At 37.4% G+C, this 16,030-nt stretch overlaps 1 protein-coding gene across 2 annotated transcripts in view; it reads right to left on the bottom strand.

The window, feature by feature from the left end:
- MND1 (meiotic nuclear divisions 1) overlaps positions 1-16,030 on the bottom strand; it is a 79,610-nt gene that overhangs the window by 17,038 nt on the left and 46,542 nt on the right. For both annotated transcript variants that reach the window (XM_015475346.3, NM_001038223.2), the window contains 2 exon segments: positions 7,082-7,156; positions 4,029-4,143 (listed from right to left, as the gene is read on the bottom strand). In XM_015475346.3, the coding sequence (XP_015330832.1) occupies positions 4,029-4,143; positions 7,082-7,156 (190 nt within the window).

Genomic DNA, 16,030 nt, shown 5'->3' on the forward strand with positions numbered 1-16,030 from the left:
ATAATCCTTTAATCTGTTCTGCAATAATATGATAGTCAAATCCTGGGAAGTACCTCATTACCAAAAAGCACATTTTAAAAACAATAATCTCATTGAGGAAAGAGGATTTCTGGTCAGTCAAGTTAAAGCCTAAAAATTCTCTAGATTTAGTGATAAGAAAATTACTGCCATTTACTACCTACATATTTAAATTTCTTGAATCGGTGGGTTTACAGTTTTAATCAAATTTGAAAAAAATTTAGCTTTTATTTCCTCAGATACTTTTCTGAACTGAAACATCCCTACCATGCCCCCATCCCCAATATACACTCCTTCTGGGACTCCAATTACACATATATTAGGGTCACTGAAGTTGTCTTATGTTTCACAGATGCTATTTTCATTAAAAATTTTTCTTTTCCTCTGAGTTTCATTTTGGATCATATTCATTGCCATAGTCTTTAAATACACTAATCCTGCAAGTTTAATCTGCTATTAATCCAATCCAGTGCATTCTTCTTTTCAGACACTGTAGTGTTCATTTCCAGAAGTTTGACTTGGATCTTTTTTATGTCTTCAATGCTTCTACTTACCTTTTGAACATATAGAATACATTTAGAATCCGCCTGCAATGCAGGAGACTTGGGTTCAATCCCTGGGTTGGGAAGATCCCCTGGAGAAGAGAAAGGCTATCCACTTCAGTATTCTGGCCTGGAGAATTCCATGGACTGTATAGTCCATGAGGTTGCAAAGAGTCAGACACGACTGAGCAACTTTCATTTACATTTATGGTCTTCTAATTCCATTATCTGTGTCAATTCTGGATCAGTTTTGATTGAAGGAGTATTCTCACTAATGAACATATTTTTCCTACTTCTTTGTACATGCCTGGTAATCTTTCATTGTATGCCAGACATTATGAATTTTACACGGCTGGGTGCTGGGTATTTTTGTGTATTACTGAGCTTTGTCTGGAATGCATTTAAGTTATTTTGCAATAATTTGATGCTTTCAAGACTTGCTCTTACGGTTTGTGAGTTGGGTTGAGAGTAGAGCTCAGTCCATCTTGGATACTCTACTCAGTGCCTCGTGAATTACAAATGCTTCTAATCCGGCTGATGAGAACAGACACTATTCCTGGTCCTCTCGGACTGCCTGGCACTGGTTTCCTCCTGGCCCTCTGCGATCGTTCTTTCCTCAGCTTTGGGTAGTCTCCTCATAAGTGTGCACAGAATAGCTGAGAGGAGCTCTCTCTAGACACCAGGGCTCTCTGTCTGTGTCACTCTCTGCTCTCCAGTATGCTGTCCTGTGAACTCTATCCACGCTGGTCTCCCTGACTCAGTTTCATCCTGACTCAGGAAGTCTGCAGGGCTCTTCCAAAGTTCTCCTTCCTTGTGCTGCAGCCAGGAAACTCCCTCAAAAAAAAAAACTAGTTGGGATAATTGTAAGGCTTACTTTGTCTGTTTCCTTTTTCTAGGAATCACTTTTCTTTGCCATCTAATTTCAAGTATCTTGGAAACCATTATTTCGCATTTTTTTGTTTTTATGTGTGCGTGAATTCAGTACATTACTACTTTATCTTGGCTGAAAGCCAAAGTGCCACATTTGAATAAACTTTTGTGAGCTGTTCTGAATTTTAAAAGCAGAGGACTAGACATTTCTCTATAAAAGTATGAACTAAAGTTAGTCTAAAAATTCTTTCTATAGGTATATAGGTCCTGATAGCTTTTTTTTTTTTTCATTCTGATTGTAGTTCTATAGTTTCCTATAGTATAGGAAAAAATACTCTACCTCACATCTACAATATATTTTTGAAATAATGTAATTATCCTAGATATCTACTGTCTATTTAATATGCAGTTTTCTATAATTATATATTTTATAAAAATAGATGATTTTTTTAATGGAATGAAAAAGTAATAGCACAAAGCCAGGAAAGACTCTTATCCTCTCATTCTATTACGGTAAAAAAATGTACAATGTGAAAATGTCAAAAGTTCATATATGTGTAATAGATTCGTGATTATAAATTCTATAGGACCCAAATACAGATTCACCTTATATGGTTGCAACTATGCTGGACTCAACTCAACTCTCCAGAAAATCCATCACCTTTAATATACCTGAAACTTCTCCCTTCAAGTTTTATCACCTTTCTAAGAAGCGATGCACTTGCCAAAATTGCTCTTTGGTTCAGAGGTACAAGGAATGTCAAATCTGAAGTTACATGCTCGAAACAAGTTTTCCCACTTTATGAATTAGTCTGGCACAAAATCCTTACTGATTTTCTGCACTATAAGATCTACTGGCTTAGGATCACCATCAGTGAGGGTCAGAGTGATTCTGAAAGCCTAAGTAAGAGTTTTTAGTCATTCCTGAGTGGACAGATACAATCTAACTGTGGAAAGGTCTGTAAAAATGGGAGGTTCCAAGTGCAGGTGGTATTAGTCACAGTCATCTGCCCAGGGAAAGAGCTGTGGCAAGACAATGGGGACCACAAAGTGAAAAGCAGAGCCGTGGCTGGGTGTGGCTACGAGCTGTGGGTCCCTAGACAGAAAAGAGAATGAGGCAGGTAAGCAAAGAGTTGACACTTCAAGAAAAAAGTCCAAGAATTAGACAAAACTAAAATCAGGAAGGTAGATCCAAGTGAAAGTAATAGGCGAAAGATCATATTTGGTTCCTGAAACAGAATTTTCATGATCAACTGCCAGAGGGAATAGCCAGGCTGATCCTGAAAATAAGCCACCAGAAGTATTACAAATCTGGGTAAGAAAACTGTTCTTAAAAGTGCTCTTTGACGAGACACTGCTCTGGGTAGGATACACAATACTTGCTGTCCTCTTTAACAAGCAGTCTGTGTTTCCTCTTACAGGTGGCTTACGGCGAGGTCTCACTTCCTAGTAGTGAACGCCTAGCCTGTCTCCTGCTGCTCTGATGTGCCTGTGTACACTGAGGCTCACTTGACATTAGTTAAAACTTTAATAAAACAGATTAGAGTGGTTAATTCTGAAGCAGATTTGGTTAGTATCAATAGTTTCTTCTGTAGGAAGATGATACACGAAACGAAACCACGGCAGCATGAAAGAGTCAATGGTATCTCCTCAAATAATTAACAGAAAATGACTGGCAGAGGGTTCTTCTTTCAAAGTCTCCACTTTGATTTGAAAATCACCCTGGGTAATCAGCTGAATCAGGGCTAATATATATTATCTAGGCTGTGTACTACATATATTTGAATGGCACCTCTTGGAGTTGTGCAAAGTGGAATCAATCTCTAAAATTAATTTAAACTTTAGATTACATTAACTGAACTGCTTAACATTTGTTTAGTTATAAATAACACCATCAAACTTAACTGTAATCGAACTGTCCTCAGGTTAATTTAAAAACACTAAATATTTTCAATTTTCTCTCAAAACCTTCAATCACATACTATAATATCCATTTTTCTAAATGTTTCATTTGATAATTTCCTAAATGAAAAGACAATCTAAGACAGAAAAATATGAAAAAAGTTATGCATATTTTTCTAAACAATTAAGTATAATATCTTTCATTTCCTCAAATATTCAAAATTCTATCTTTACATAAGTGTACAAAAAAATATTGAAAATGAAGCTTTGGGGACTCTGGTTTAAAAGTAAGGAAAAACATCACTGGAATATTCAAACGGAAAATCAACACATGGATTAATTTTCTGCAACTTGTAAACTCAAATCTTTTGGTATTCTTTTCCTATAACAGTGTATTTCTTTCTGGATACAAGGTACTTGAGGTCAACTTAGCTCCTTCTCTGACTCTTCAGTTTCCTAAGCTTACATTTTCTATCTTTATCCTACCCCACCAGCTCTCCTTATTCTTGAAATGCTCAGTTTTGACTGTTCAGTGCTTTAACATTAAGACTCCTTAATGGAAATATTAATGCAATAGTAATAGCATTAAGGGCTTTATTTTCTCATATACATGGAGGATGGTTACAAGGCAACTAGAAGTATAAAGTATCTTTCATTAGCAAAGTTAAGAACTCTCAGGGAGTAACACAAACTTACGTATTTCTTCCACAACTTGTGGGTCACATTCTCTGTATTTTTCTACTTCAGCCTTTAGCTGTTCCCTTTGGTCTCGAAGTGAAGAAAGCTCTTTTGCTAGCATAGTTCGCTCTTCCTGTATTCAAAATAACGTTATGTCCAATAAGACAAACAAAATGCCATGTTATAAGATTATACATTTTACAAACATTTTTATCTTATTTCTCATAACTGATAAGAATTGGGCTTTTGACAACATTAATATCAGTATATACACACACATACATATATTCACAGTATAAGAACAAACTCAATTCTCATTTTTCTCTGCAATCTCCAATTATCTTATGTATATGTTAACTGAATGGAAACTCAAAGATGATTGTTATTACATAATAGTTGTCATTTGTCATTACATGACAAATGGTAATTTTTTGGAGAGTTTCACAAGATTGTGTATATATATACACACACACACACACACACACACACACACACACTATATATATGTATGTAAATTTTACGGCAACATCAGACAGTATAAAGTTTTCCTTAAAAAAAAAGTGTTCTAGATAATTTTCTAGTCTTCAAGAATGATTGACTTTAAAAAATATTTAAAGATATAAGAAACAATAGAACTGTGACCTCCCATCACTTTCCTTTAAAGGTAAAACTTTGAAACAAAAAATGATCCAATAAACAGCATTTGAAATTTCTAGCCACAGTTTTCATTAACAGGTAGAAGTCACAGTGCTGTTGGTATTCAGTTTATGTGTGTGAAAAATAAGCCCAAACCAAAAGCAAACACTGGAAAAGGTTATGGTATAGAATTATAGGATAAGTGTTACTCGCTCAGTCGTGCCCGACTCTTTGCGACCCCATGTACTATAGCCGACCAAGCTCTTCCGTCCACGAGATTTTCAGGGCAAGGATACTGGAGTGGGTTGCCATTTCCTTCTCCAATTATAGGATAAGTTTGAGGCAAAACCAAATAGAGTTCAAGGTCTCTAATGGGACTCGTTTAAGGTTCCTTGCTAGCTTGTACTTCTGTACTTGTATTTTTCTACTTTTGCCTTCAGTTGCTCTCTTTGGCTCCTTTTCCTAGCATCGATGCAAGAGAATGCATGTACAGAGCTCTGATGTAGCAGAGTTCAACAGAACTCTGCAATAATAGAAATGTTCTAGATCTGTGTTCTCCAGTGCAGGAAACATTAACCACATGGGGCTACTAAGTACATGAAATGTGACTCTTATTACTGAGAAACCAAATTCAATTGTATTTAATTTTAACTGTTTAGCTGTTCAAAAGTAAACAGCTATATATGATTAAGGTAGGCCATATTAGCACAGTTCAGGAGTGATTTAAAATAACCACAAGATATGCTGATCATTATTTGCTATCAATGCCCAAATCATACATAATCCTCAATGAAAAATGAGAGGAGAAAAAGCTAAGGAAGCCAGGTGAAGAGAGTGCTGAGTGTCTGTGTGAATACAGGGACAGCTCTCCGGATATCCTGAACTGGGAGCCGTCCCAGACTGGTTATTAGCAACAAGACCTTTGCCACATTACTTAACCTTTTTGTGCTTTCAGTTCCTCAAATGTAAAAATGAAGACGGTAATAGAGGCCACCTCCTTGAACTACTGGCAAAATTCAATACAGAAAATGCGTTTGGAACAGCACCTGCCTGGCTCACAGTAAGCAGAATATATATGACAGCTATGTCTTCTTCACTGTCATTGTCAGCAGTATCATCATCACCAGGAATACTATCTAATAGGTAGAAAAAGCTTCCAGCTATTTCTGAAAACTCCTGACTAGCGAACTCAGGATGAACGTAAGAGTCCATCTTTCTCGGGAGCCACTCTGAACTCTCATTACTATAATCTGATAGCTGTAGGCACCAACCAGGTTTGCCAGTGGTTTCCCCTAGTTTCAGTGGTTAAAGTGGACTGGGCAATCTCAGCAGCCTGACTATTATGGGCATGAGTATGTCACCGTTAGTTGAAGGTGCTTCTATAGGTTATTGCCAAATCAAAGGAAAAAAACCATGACTGAATTTTAAAAAGTGGCACTTGTTGCCAAATGAAGAAATAAAACTTTCAGGTTGTGCCCAGAACTCACCTTCCCTTAAATATTCTTTAGCAATTACCATTCTCCAATTCCTATCCGTGGCTGTGCTGACTACTCACATGAAAGAATATATATAAAATAACTTTGAAAAGCATAAAGCCATGTAAATCTGTGATGTATTCTTCTGTACAATGTGACCAGTTTTTGAGTGTCTTTCACAACAAGTGGTACAGAGGCTGCTATGAAGGGCTGAGAGGTTCATGTTGATCTTCAACATTTTTTCAAGTCATAAGTTCAAACTTGAGATAATGATAAAACTAAAAAGTAAAGTGATTTTAAAAAACCCCTAATATAATACTTTATTTTTTTAAATTTAAATTTATTTATTTTAATTAGAGGCTAATTACTTTACAGTATTGTATTGGTTTTGCCATACATCAACATGAAAAAAAACCCTAATATAATACTTTAGAGAACACTGTACTTTAAAAAATAAAACAGGTCAATATTCATTTAAATAATTTAAAAATATTACAAGACCAAAAGGACCCTATATTGACAGTTTTCAATTGGTTCTGTGCCAAGACTTAAAAATCCCAACTCTTAAAAATTTACATAAACATTTATACAGGGCTTACTTTGTGCCAGGCTCTCTTCTAAGTGCTTTGCAAATATTAGCTAGCTTAATCAAACAATAACTCAATGAAGTAGATTTTATTATTCCTCATTTTACAACTGAGAAAACGGAGCAGAGAGAGTTTAGGAGACGAAAACCCAGGCAGTCTGGCTCCGGGGTTTGTGTTTCTTTGCTACACTGCCGTATATAATACAATAATAATAAATCTAGGTTCACAGTCAGTGGGTCAGGTCAAATGTTCACAGCCTTTGCTGGGACTTGCTTCTTTTCTAGTAGGAACAGCATCCTCCTCACAGGAAGCACTACTGCTTTCATTACGCTTAGAACCGACATTATTAAAGAACATACAGATAGACACTTACCGTTTCATGTCTGCCAACTTTAGCTTTCTCGATGCTTTTCTGTAGGTTTGCATACTTTTGGTTTCCCTCAGATAACTATAAAATTGAAACAAAGAAAATGGCTTGCTAAGATAAACTGGCTTAACATAAAGTTTATGAATCAAAAAGACAAAATAAGATTTGCCTTCAGCCCAAGTCAGCATAACAAAAAATGTCAAAGACTACTTGGGAACTGACTTCTCTAACTTGAAGAAAAGCAAGTACTATGAATCACTAGGGCAGACTGAAAAAGTTTAAAATATTTCTTCTTATCCTATACAAAAAAAATGAATATGTTATCAATCTTTTCAGTCTTCTTTCATCAGATTCCCTGCCTCCATCACAAACAACCTGAGGTATATTATTTAAAATTTTAATTTGAAAGTTCAAAAAAATCTTGTTTTATATAAATTCTCTCTTCAAATTTCATTTCACTTCAGACTAAAGTCTTTTTGAAACACTCTGTTTCTTATAGACTGGTAGTACTGTGACCTGTTTCACTAATAGAGAGTCAAAAATGAAACTATTCTTAATTATTCTTCTTAAATAAGGTACTTTATGAGGAATTATACACTAAGTTCTTAGACAAGAAAAATCCATCAGACAAACGTACTGCCAATTTGGGCTTCCCCAGTAGCTCAGTTGGTGAAGAGTCACCTGCAATGCAGGAGACCCTGGTTTGATCCCTGGGTCAGGAAGATCCCCTGGAGAAGGGATAGACTACACACTCCAGTATTCATGGGCTTCCTTGGTGGCTCAGATGGTAAAGAATCCATCTGCAACGCGGGAGACGTGGGTTCAATCCCTGGGTTGGGAAGATTCCCAGGACAAAGGTATGGCAACCCACTCCAGTACTCTTGCATAGAGAATTCCCATTGACAGAGGAGCCTGGCAGGCTATGGTCCATGGAGTCACAAAGAGCTGAACATGACTAAGAACAGCACAGCATTGCCAATATTACATGTTTTAGATATCTTAAAAGTAACCAGTTTAAACATACAAGCTTAGAAAGTAGTAAGTTATATTGAAAATGGATTAAATAACACAAGCATAAAGAGACCTTAGACTCTTAGAATATTCATTAGCATGTGGTTGAGCCCACACCGAAAGGGATTGGTTAATTTCAGAACATTGCTTCCCGTCTCAATTTTATTAATCTCACCTGGGCCCCAAACTAAATAAATAATCACGGGAAATTCTCTACCACATCTTTTGCTGTAAACTAGTTAGAAATCTTAGACTCATTGATTGGGTGAAAGTGAAAGTTGCTCAGTTGTGTCGGACTCTTTGCGACCCCCTGGACTCTACAGTCCATGGAATTCTCCAGGCCAGAATACTGGAGTGGGTAGCCTTTCCCTTCTCCAGGGGATCTTCCCAACCCAGGGATCGAACTCTGGTCTCCCACACTGCAGGCCGATTCTTTACCAGCTGAGCCACAAGGGAAGCCCCTTGGGTAAGGGCTTTCTTAACATATATTCTACTCTTCATTCACTCTTAAGTTATAAACATTTGGAAAATAATTAACAAATGGATGAGTAATTTCTTTTGGCTGATTGTAAAAAAAACTGATCTTTCACAATATGACTTCGTTATATGTGGAGAGGGTGAATTATACTTAGATACCCTTTTTTGCTTAAAAATCACAAACAGTATCTTCAAAAAGTTGGTAGCTTTACCCTGACTTTAAGAAATCTTCCACTTCTCAATATGTACAAAGGGAATATTGTTAGTATTCATTTGGCTGTCTAGTCCCTGATTCTAATCCATAGCACGAGCAAGATCCATCTGTGATGACAAGAGGACATCACCACCAAACCAGTTACACCTCTTCTAGAGAGAGTAATTATCTTCCTAAGTTGAAATACAAAAATCTGCTGTAGAGTTAAGAGCCAAAATAAGCTTTAAAGCCCTAAATTTAGCAAGACCTTGTTCTTTAAAACAAGAGTTCTCATTTATAAAATAACACCATGTTTAAAATGTTAATATTCCACCCTGAAGGACCCACCTGAAATAATTTAGTAAATGCATGTAATATATACATTTAGGAGTATTTTCCAATGAAAAAATACATGTAGGTATTAGCACAACATTTTTATATTACAAATGTTTAAAAACTAACCAGATAGGTAGATGTTACTCCCTAAATGAAGAACTATGTAAAAATAAGCCAATAATTAATGGACATATTAATATATGTTCACTAATTATATTCATTATAATTAATGAATTATATATGTTCATTAATTATATTAATGAAATGTCTCCCAGATATTGTATGTCTGCTTGCAATTATTTACAATTTAAAAGCTTTTGAAAGACAGCTAATTCAGGAATTTCTTAACTCTGAAAATAATCTTACGTATTTTAGATGTGATTTCATGATTTGTCATTTTAACTATCTCTGTTAAATGATGGTATCAAATGAGAAGCTTCTGCTAATTATTCTAAGCACTGAAACAGTTTGGTTCAACTTAGTAGGGAAGGAATCTTGGCTCTATGTTTATTTCCTAAAATCTCAATTGCTCAAAACAATGAAAGCAACTTCTGTGCGGCAGCCCATGCTATCCGTTTCTCATCTACACACCTCTTAGAAGCAATATTGCCATAGTTCCTAACACATACCTTGGAATTAAACCAAATCTAGGCCTTCAGTGATTAAGAGCCGAGATTTCAGCCACTGTAGATATTATCTAAACCAGTAGTCCTAAACTTGAGTGCACATCAGGGTCACCCGAAGGACGTGTTAAAGCCCAGGCTGCTGGGCGCCCCCTCTCGCTTTGAACAGAAGAGGTCTAGGGCAGAGCCTAACAATGTGCATTTCTAACATGCTCCCAGGCGATGGGATGCTGACGCTTCTGATTAGGGGCATCACACTTTTGAGAACTACTAACTACTACAGAAATCTGTTTTTTTTTGCAGTAACAAACCCAACTAAAATACACAAGGTATTAATATATGGGAGAATATTACCTAGTTCATCAGCAACAATGATTTAATGCTAAGCACTGTAGTCCGAACCAGAAACAAAATATCTCAGTATTTGTCACTGAAACACAAAAGTCTACATTCACAAAATTAGAAAAAGAAGTGCTATTCTATAATGAGAAAAAATATTCACCACAGGACTCCTTTAAAGAGCAAACTCTCTTGACATATTTCTGTAACATAAAACAAGAACCAACTACATACTATAACAACCTACTTCCAACTTTCACTAAAGCAAATAACTTCTAAAACCGAAGTAACTCAGAAAAAACAGCAGCAGCAGCAACAACAAAAATGACTTATAATTAGTAAGAACAGGATTTCATCTTTAGACTTGAGGAAGGATCTGACAATGCTTCTCTTTAACGCATTCCAGTCCACCTATACAGACTCTGAGGCTTCAGAGACATAATGCCAATGTTTTCTAAAGGGCTAATTCACTGCTTGGAGGAACAGAAAGATTGATTCAAGCTGGCTGCATTGGAATTCTGATTTGCTCCTTTTTAGAAATAAAATTTCAAAGCTTTTGAAAGAAATACAGAAGCCCTCATAGGTGGGAAAGAATGTCAAAGGAGGTTGGGGAAAAAAGGCAACAGTAAAAGAAACCAGGTAAGTCTACTGCTTTATCAAAACTCATGCACAATATGGTATGGAAAAAAGAGGTTCTATGTCTTGTTTCTCCTCAAAAAAAAAAAAAAATAAAGAGCGCCAGTATAATTTAAGATTTTATATATTTAAAAAGTCTCATTAGTATATCTGGGGCTCCTCAGGTGGCGTCGGTGGTAAAGAACCCGCCGGCCAATGTAGGAGATATAAGAGACTCAGGTTCAGTCCCTGGGTTGGAGAGATACCCTGGAGGAGGGCATGGGAACCCACTCCAGTATTCTTGGCTGGAGAATCCGAGAAGCCTTGCAAGGCTACAGTAAATAGAGTTGCAGAGTCAGATACGACTGAAGCGACTTAGCACACACACATATGGTGTATCTACAATTTTAAAATTAAGATGATATTCCATTTAGGAATCAATCATAACAAAATAATGAGTAATATAAAAATGAATTTATATATAAAGAAGGGGGTTATGTAATTGTCTTAACAATAGAGAAATGTTACATTGCTATTTCATGGTATTGATGTGTCACAATTATGTAGCCAAAGTAAACATTTTAGAAGAACTTTTAATGACACCAATACAGAGTTTTAAAAAAGCTGGAAACAAAACTGTCAATACATTTGAGAGACTGTGTGCTACGCTTAGTCGCTCAGTCGTGTCGGACTCTGTGACCCCATGGACTAGCCTGCCAGGCACCTCTGTCCTTGAGGATTCTCCAGGTAAGAATACCGGAGTGAGTTGCCATGATCTTCTCAACCCAGGGATTGAACGCAGGTCTCCCACATCGCAGGCAGATTCTTTACTGTCTGAGACACCAGGGAAGCCCTTTGAGAGACTATGTATGATCCAAAATCCAACCCCCCAGAAGAAAACCCTGTAAGAAAATGCACAAAACTTGACAATGTTATCTTTGTACTGTGAAACATAAAATTTCCTATATTGTGATCATATTTAACTATTATTTTAGAAATCCTTTTCCTGGGTAAGGGGGTAGGAGAAGAAAGGAATAGGTGAGGGAGATTAAGAGGTACAAACTTCCAGTTGCAAAATAAATGACTCATGGGTATGAAATGTACAGTGTGTGGAATGCAGTCAATCACTGTACTATCTCTGTAAGGTGACATATCCTGACTATACTTACCATGGTGATCAGTTTGAAATGTACAGAAATACAGAATCACAATGTTGTGTAACAGGAACCAACAAAGTATCAGTTTAGTTCAGTCGATCAGTCGTGTCCAACTCTTTGCGACCCCATGAATCACAGCACGCCAGGCCTCCCTGTCCATCACCAACTCCCGGAGTTCACTCAGACTCACATCCATCGAGTAAGTGATGCCATCCAGCCATCTCATCCTCTGTCGTCCCCTTCTCCTCCTGCCCCCAATCCCTCCCAGCATCAGAGTCTTTTCCAATGAGTCAACTCTTTGCATGAGGTGGCCAAAGTACTGGAGCTTCAGTTTTAGCATCATTCCTTCCAAAGAAATCCCAGGGCTGATCTCCTTCAGAATGGCCTGGTTGGATCTCCTTGCAGTCCAAGGGACTCTCAAGAATCTTCTCCAACACCACTGTTCAAAAGCATCAATTCTTCGGCGCACAGCCTTCTTCACAATCCAACTCTCACATCCATACATGACCACAGGAAAAACCATAGCCTTGACTAGACGGACCTTAGTTGGCAAAGTAATGTCTCTGCTTTTGAATATGCTATCTAGGTTGGTCATAACTTTCCTTCCAAGGAGTAAGCGTCTTTTAATTTCATGTCTGCAGTCACCATCTGCAGTGATTTTGGAGCCCCCCCAAAAAACCTCTGACACTGTTTCCACTGTTTCCCCATCTATTTGCCATGAAGTGATGGGATCAGATGCCATGATCTTCGTTTTCTGAGTGTTGAGCTTTAAGCCAACTTTTTCACTTTCCACTTTCACTTTCATCAAGAGGCTTTTTAGTTCCTTTTCACTTTCTGCCATAAGGGTGGTATCATCTGCATATCTGAGGTTATTGATATTTCTCCCGGCAATCTTGATTCCAGCTTGTGTTTCTTCCAGTCCAGCATTTCTCAACAAGTATAGTGACTCATAGAAAAAGATCAAATTTGTGGTTACCAGAAATGGGGGTATGTGGGGGGAATTGGATGAGGGCAGTCAAAAGGTACACATTTAAAAAAAAAATAATTCATTTATTTTAATTGGAGACTAATTACTTTACAATATTGTGGTGGTTTTTGCCTTACATCTACATGAATCAGCCACGGGTGCACGTGTCTCCCCATCCTGAACCCCCCAGTCTGTTCCCTACGTCTGAAAAGTTACACACTTCTAGTTATTACTTGTACCAGGGATATAATGCACAACATGATAAATACAATTAGCAATGTGTATGTTACATATGAAAGTTAAGACAGTAAATCCTAGGAATTCTCATCCAAAAAAATTTTTTTCTATTTCTTTGGTATCTATAGGAGACGATGAATATTCACTAAATTTATTGTGGTAATCACTGCATGATGTATGTTAATCAAATCATTATGCTGTACACTTTAAATTTATATAGTTATGCCAACCATATCTCAATAAAACTAGAAGAAAAATTACTTTCCTATTATAAGCAATATATGAATATATTTTCAAGATATTAAAATGAGTTTTTTTAAAAAAAGACTCAAACATCATAGTACTCAACGAAGTCAATAGGCTGCTTCTTACAAAACTTTAATCATATGATCCAGCAACAGCATTCCTTGAGATTTACCCAAGAATTTCATTCCTTTTAAAGACTAAATAAATATTCCACTTTTGTACATAACACATTTTGTTTATCGATTCACCTGGTGATTAACCTTTGGGTTGTTTCCACCTTTTCACTACTGTGAATAACACTGCTCTGAACACTGTTACACCCGAGACCTCTTCCTGTTTTTAGTTCTTTGGGGGTATACACTTTGAAGTGGAACTGCTGGGTTATATGGTAATTCTGTTTAACTTTCTGGGGAAACACCATACTGTTTTCCATGACGACTTCACCATTTTACATTCCCATCAGCAATGCACAAGGTTCAATTTCTCCAACACTTAAAATTTTTTCTTTTTCATCACAGCTATCCTAATGGGTGTGACATGAATGCTGAACGTTTGTTCATTTTTGTCCTTCACCAACTGTATAAAACAAGTTTACTCTCTGTGGGTCTCCCCCAAAATGGATACTGGCAATAGCTTAAAAGAATGATAATCTGATGGCTGAAAAATGACATTCCATTATTGTTTAAATTTGAATGTCTTTGATTTTCAAGATTTAGCATCTCTTCATTTGTCTAGTCGGAGAAGGCAATGGTACCCCACTCCAGTACTCTTGCCTGGAAAATCCCATGGATGGAGGAGCCTGGTAGACTGTAATCCATGGGGTCGCTAAGAGTCAGACACGACTGAGCGACTTCCTTTTCACTTTTCACTTTCAAGCATTGGAGAAGGAAATGGCAACCCACTCCAGTGTTCTTGCCTGGAGAATCCCAAGGACGGGGGAGCCTGGTGGGCTTCCATCTCTGGGGTCACACAGAGTCGGACACGACTGAAGCGACTTAGCAGCATATGTCTAGTGATTATGTAAATGTATTTCTTCACTGACTTCGTTAATAATTCCTACAACCATTATTTCATTGCATTGTTTACCCTTTTCTCATGTATTTTTAGGGACTGTCTATATGTAGAAGATGGTAATTACTTGGTTAGAAATGTTTAACTTTTAATGTTATGTTCCAATATGCAAATTTTAATTATTTGTGCAAATGCATCAACTTTTTGGCTTTTAGATTCTGCGTCTTGCTTTGAAAAGCCTCTCAAACTAATACTGTACAAATACTTTCCTCCTATTATTATATTCTTTTGATCTTTCACTCTTTAAAAGGCCTCTGGTTTATTATGGAAAAGGGCTGGGGTAGGGCTTTAACTTTAATTCATTTCAATGGATACCCAATTATCCCTACACCTTACTGAACAGTCTGGCCTTTTCCCTCAGAATTGATAAAGATGTACTGCATCTTTATCATCAAGTAGACGGGTATACAAAAGCCTGCTTATAGCTTCTTTGTATGGCTATACTTCTCTGTCTATTCTTACACAAGTAGTAAGTTTTAAAAAATATTTATTTGGCTGTGTCAAGGCTTAGTGGCGGCACGCGAGATCTTTTGTTGTAGGCTCTCCAGTTGTGGTGCAAGGACTCAAAAGTTGCAGCATGCACAGGCTTGGTTTCTCCACGGCTTGTGGGATCTTAGTTTCCTGACCAGGGATGGGACCCTCATCCCCCACCGTGAGATGGACTCTTAACCACTGGACCACCAGGGAAGTCTTGCAAGTTTTAGTTACTACAGTATTATATACTGATATCTTATAGGGAAAATCCTACCCCATTGTTCTTCCTTTCTAAAATACTTTCTTGGTCCTTCTTCTTAGTATTTACTTACGTATTTATTTGGCTGTGCCAGGTCTTGGCTGCGGCATGCAGGATTCTAGTCTTCATCGTGGCATAAGGGATCTTTTTAGTTGTGCAAACTCTCAGTTGTGCGTGTGGGCTATAGTTCTCTGAGCAGGGAGTGAACCGGGCCCCCTGTACTGGGAGCGTGGAGCCCGAGCCACTGGACCACCAGGGGAGTCCCTCTCAGTCCTTCTTGCAGTTTCTTTACTATATGAATATGAGAATTAGCCACAAAAATCTGGTAGGATTCTGGCTTCTGTAACATATAAATGATATATAATAAATTGACATTTTTATAGCTGAGTTTAGTCATTCATGAATATGCTGCTCCTTTAGTCAAGAGTTCTTTCGTGTCCTTCAGTAGAGTTCTGCAAACTTCACGACTGTCTTGCCCATTTCTGGTTAGGGTTTAATACTGGTTTTGGTGCTGAGGGACAGGCAATTACCCCAGGCCTAAGCCTACCATTGTAAGGAATGTTCTTTGCCACCGTGGTTGATTTCAAGTGTTAAATTTGGATACGATCAGAGTCTTGTTCAATGACTGTGGTGAACAATTTTCTCCTGCCGTCTGGATTGTAATCCGCATAGCTACAAGGAAGCAAACGGTCCACATTACTGCTGGCAGCCCTCTTGTAACCATGAAGAAAGCCAGCGCGAGGAAAAAGGCATTATACAAGAGGCCAAACCAAGAGAAACAGAGTCAGACTCCAGGGAAGTACGTTTACGTACGCTCTACCTTTGAAATATTTTAATTTAAATGAGACATAGCATCAAAAGTGCCATTACTGCTCATACCAAGTCAACCCGGGATTTCTACCTTCATTACAGTACACATTTTAACTATTACAGTAGATAGTGCTTTAACA

This window comes from Bos taurus, chromosome 17 (assembly GCF_002263795.3).
Source record: "Bos taurus isolate L1 Dominette 01449 registration number 42190680 breed Hereford chromosome 17, ARS-UCD2.0, whole genome shotgun sequence".
NCBI classification, from domain to species: Eukaryota; Metazoa; Chordata; class Mammalia; order Artiodactyla; family Bovidae; genus Bos; species Bos taurus.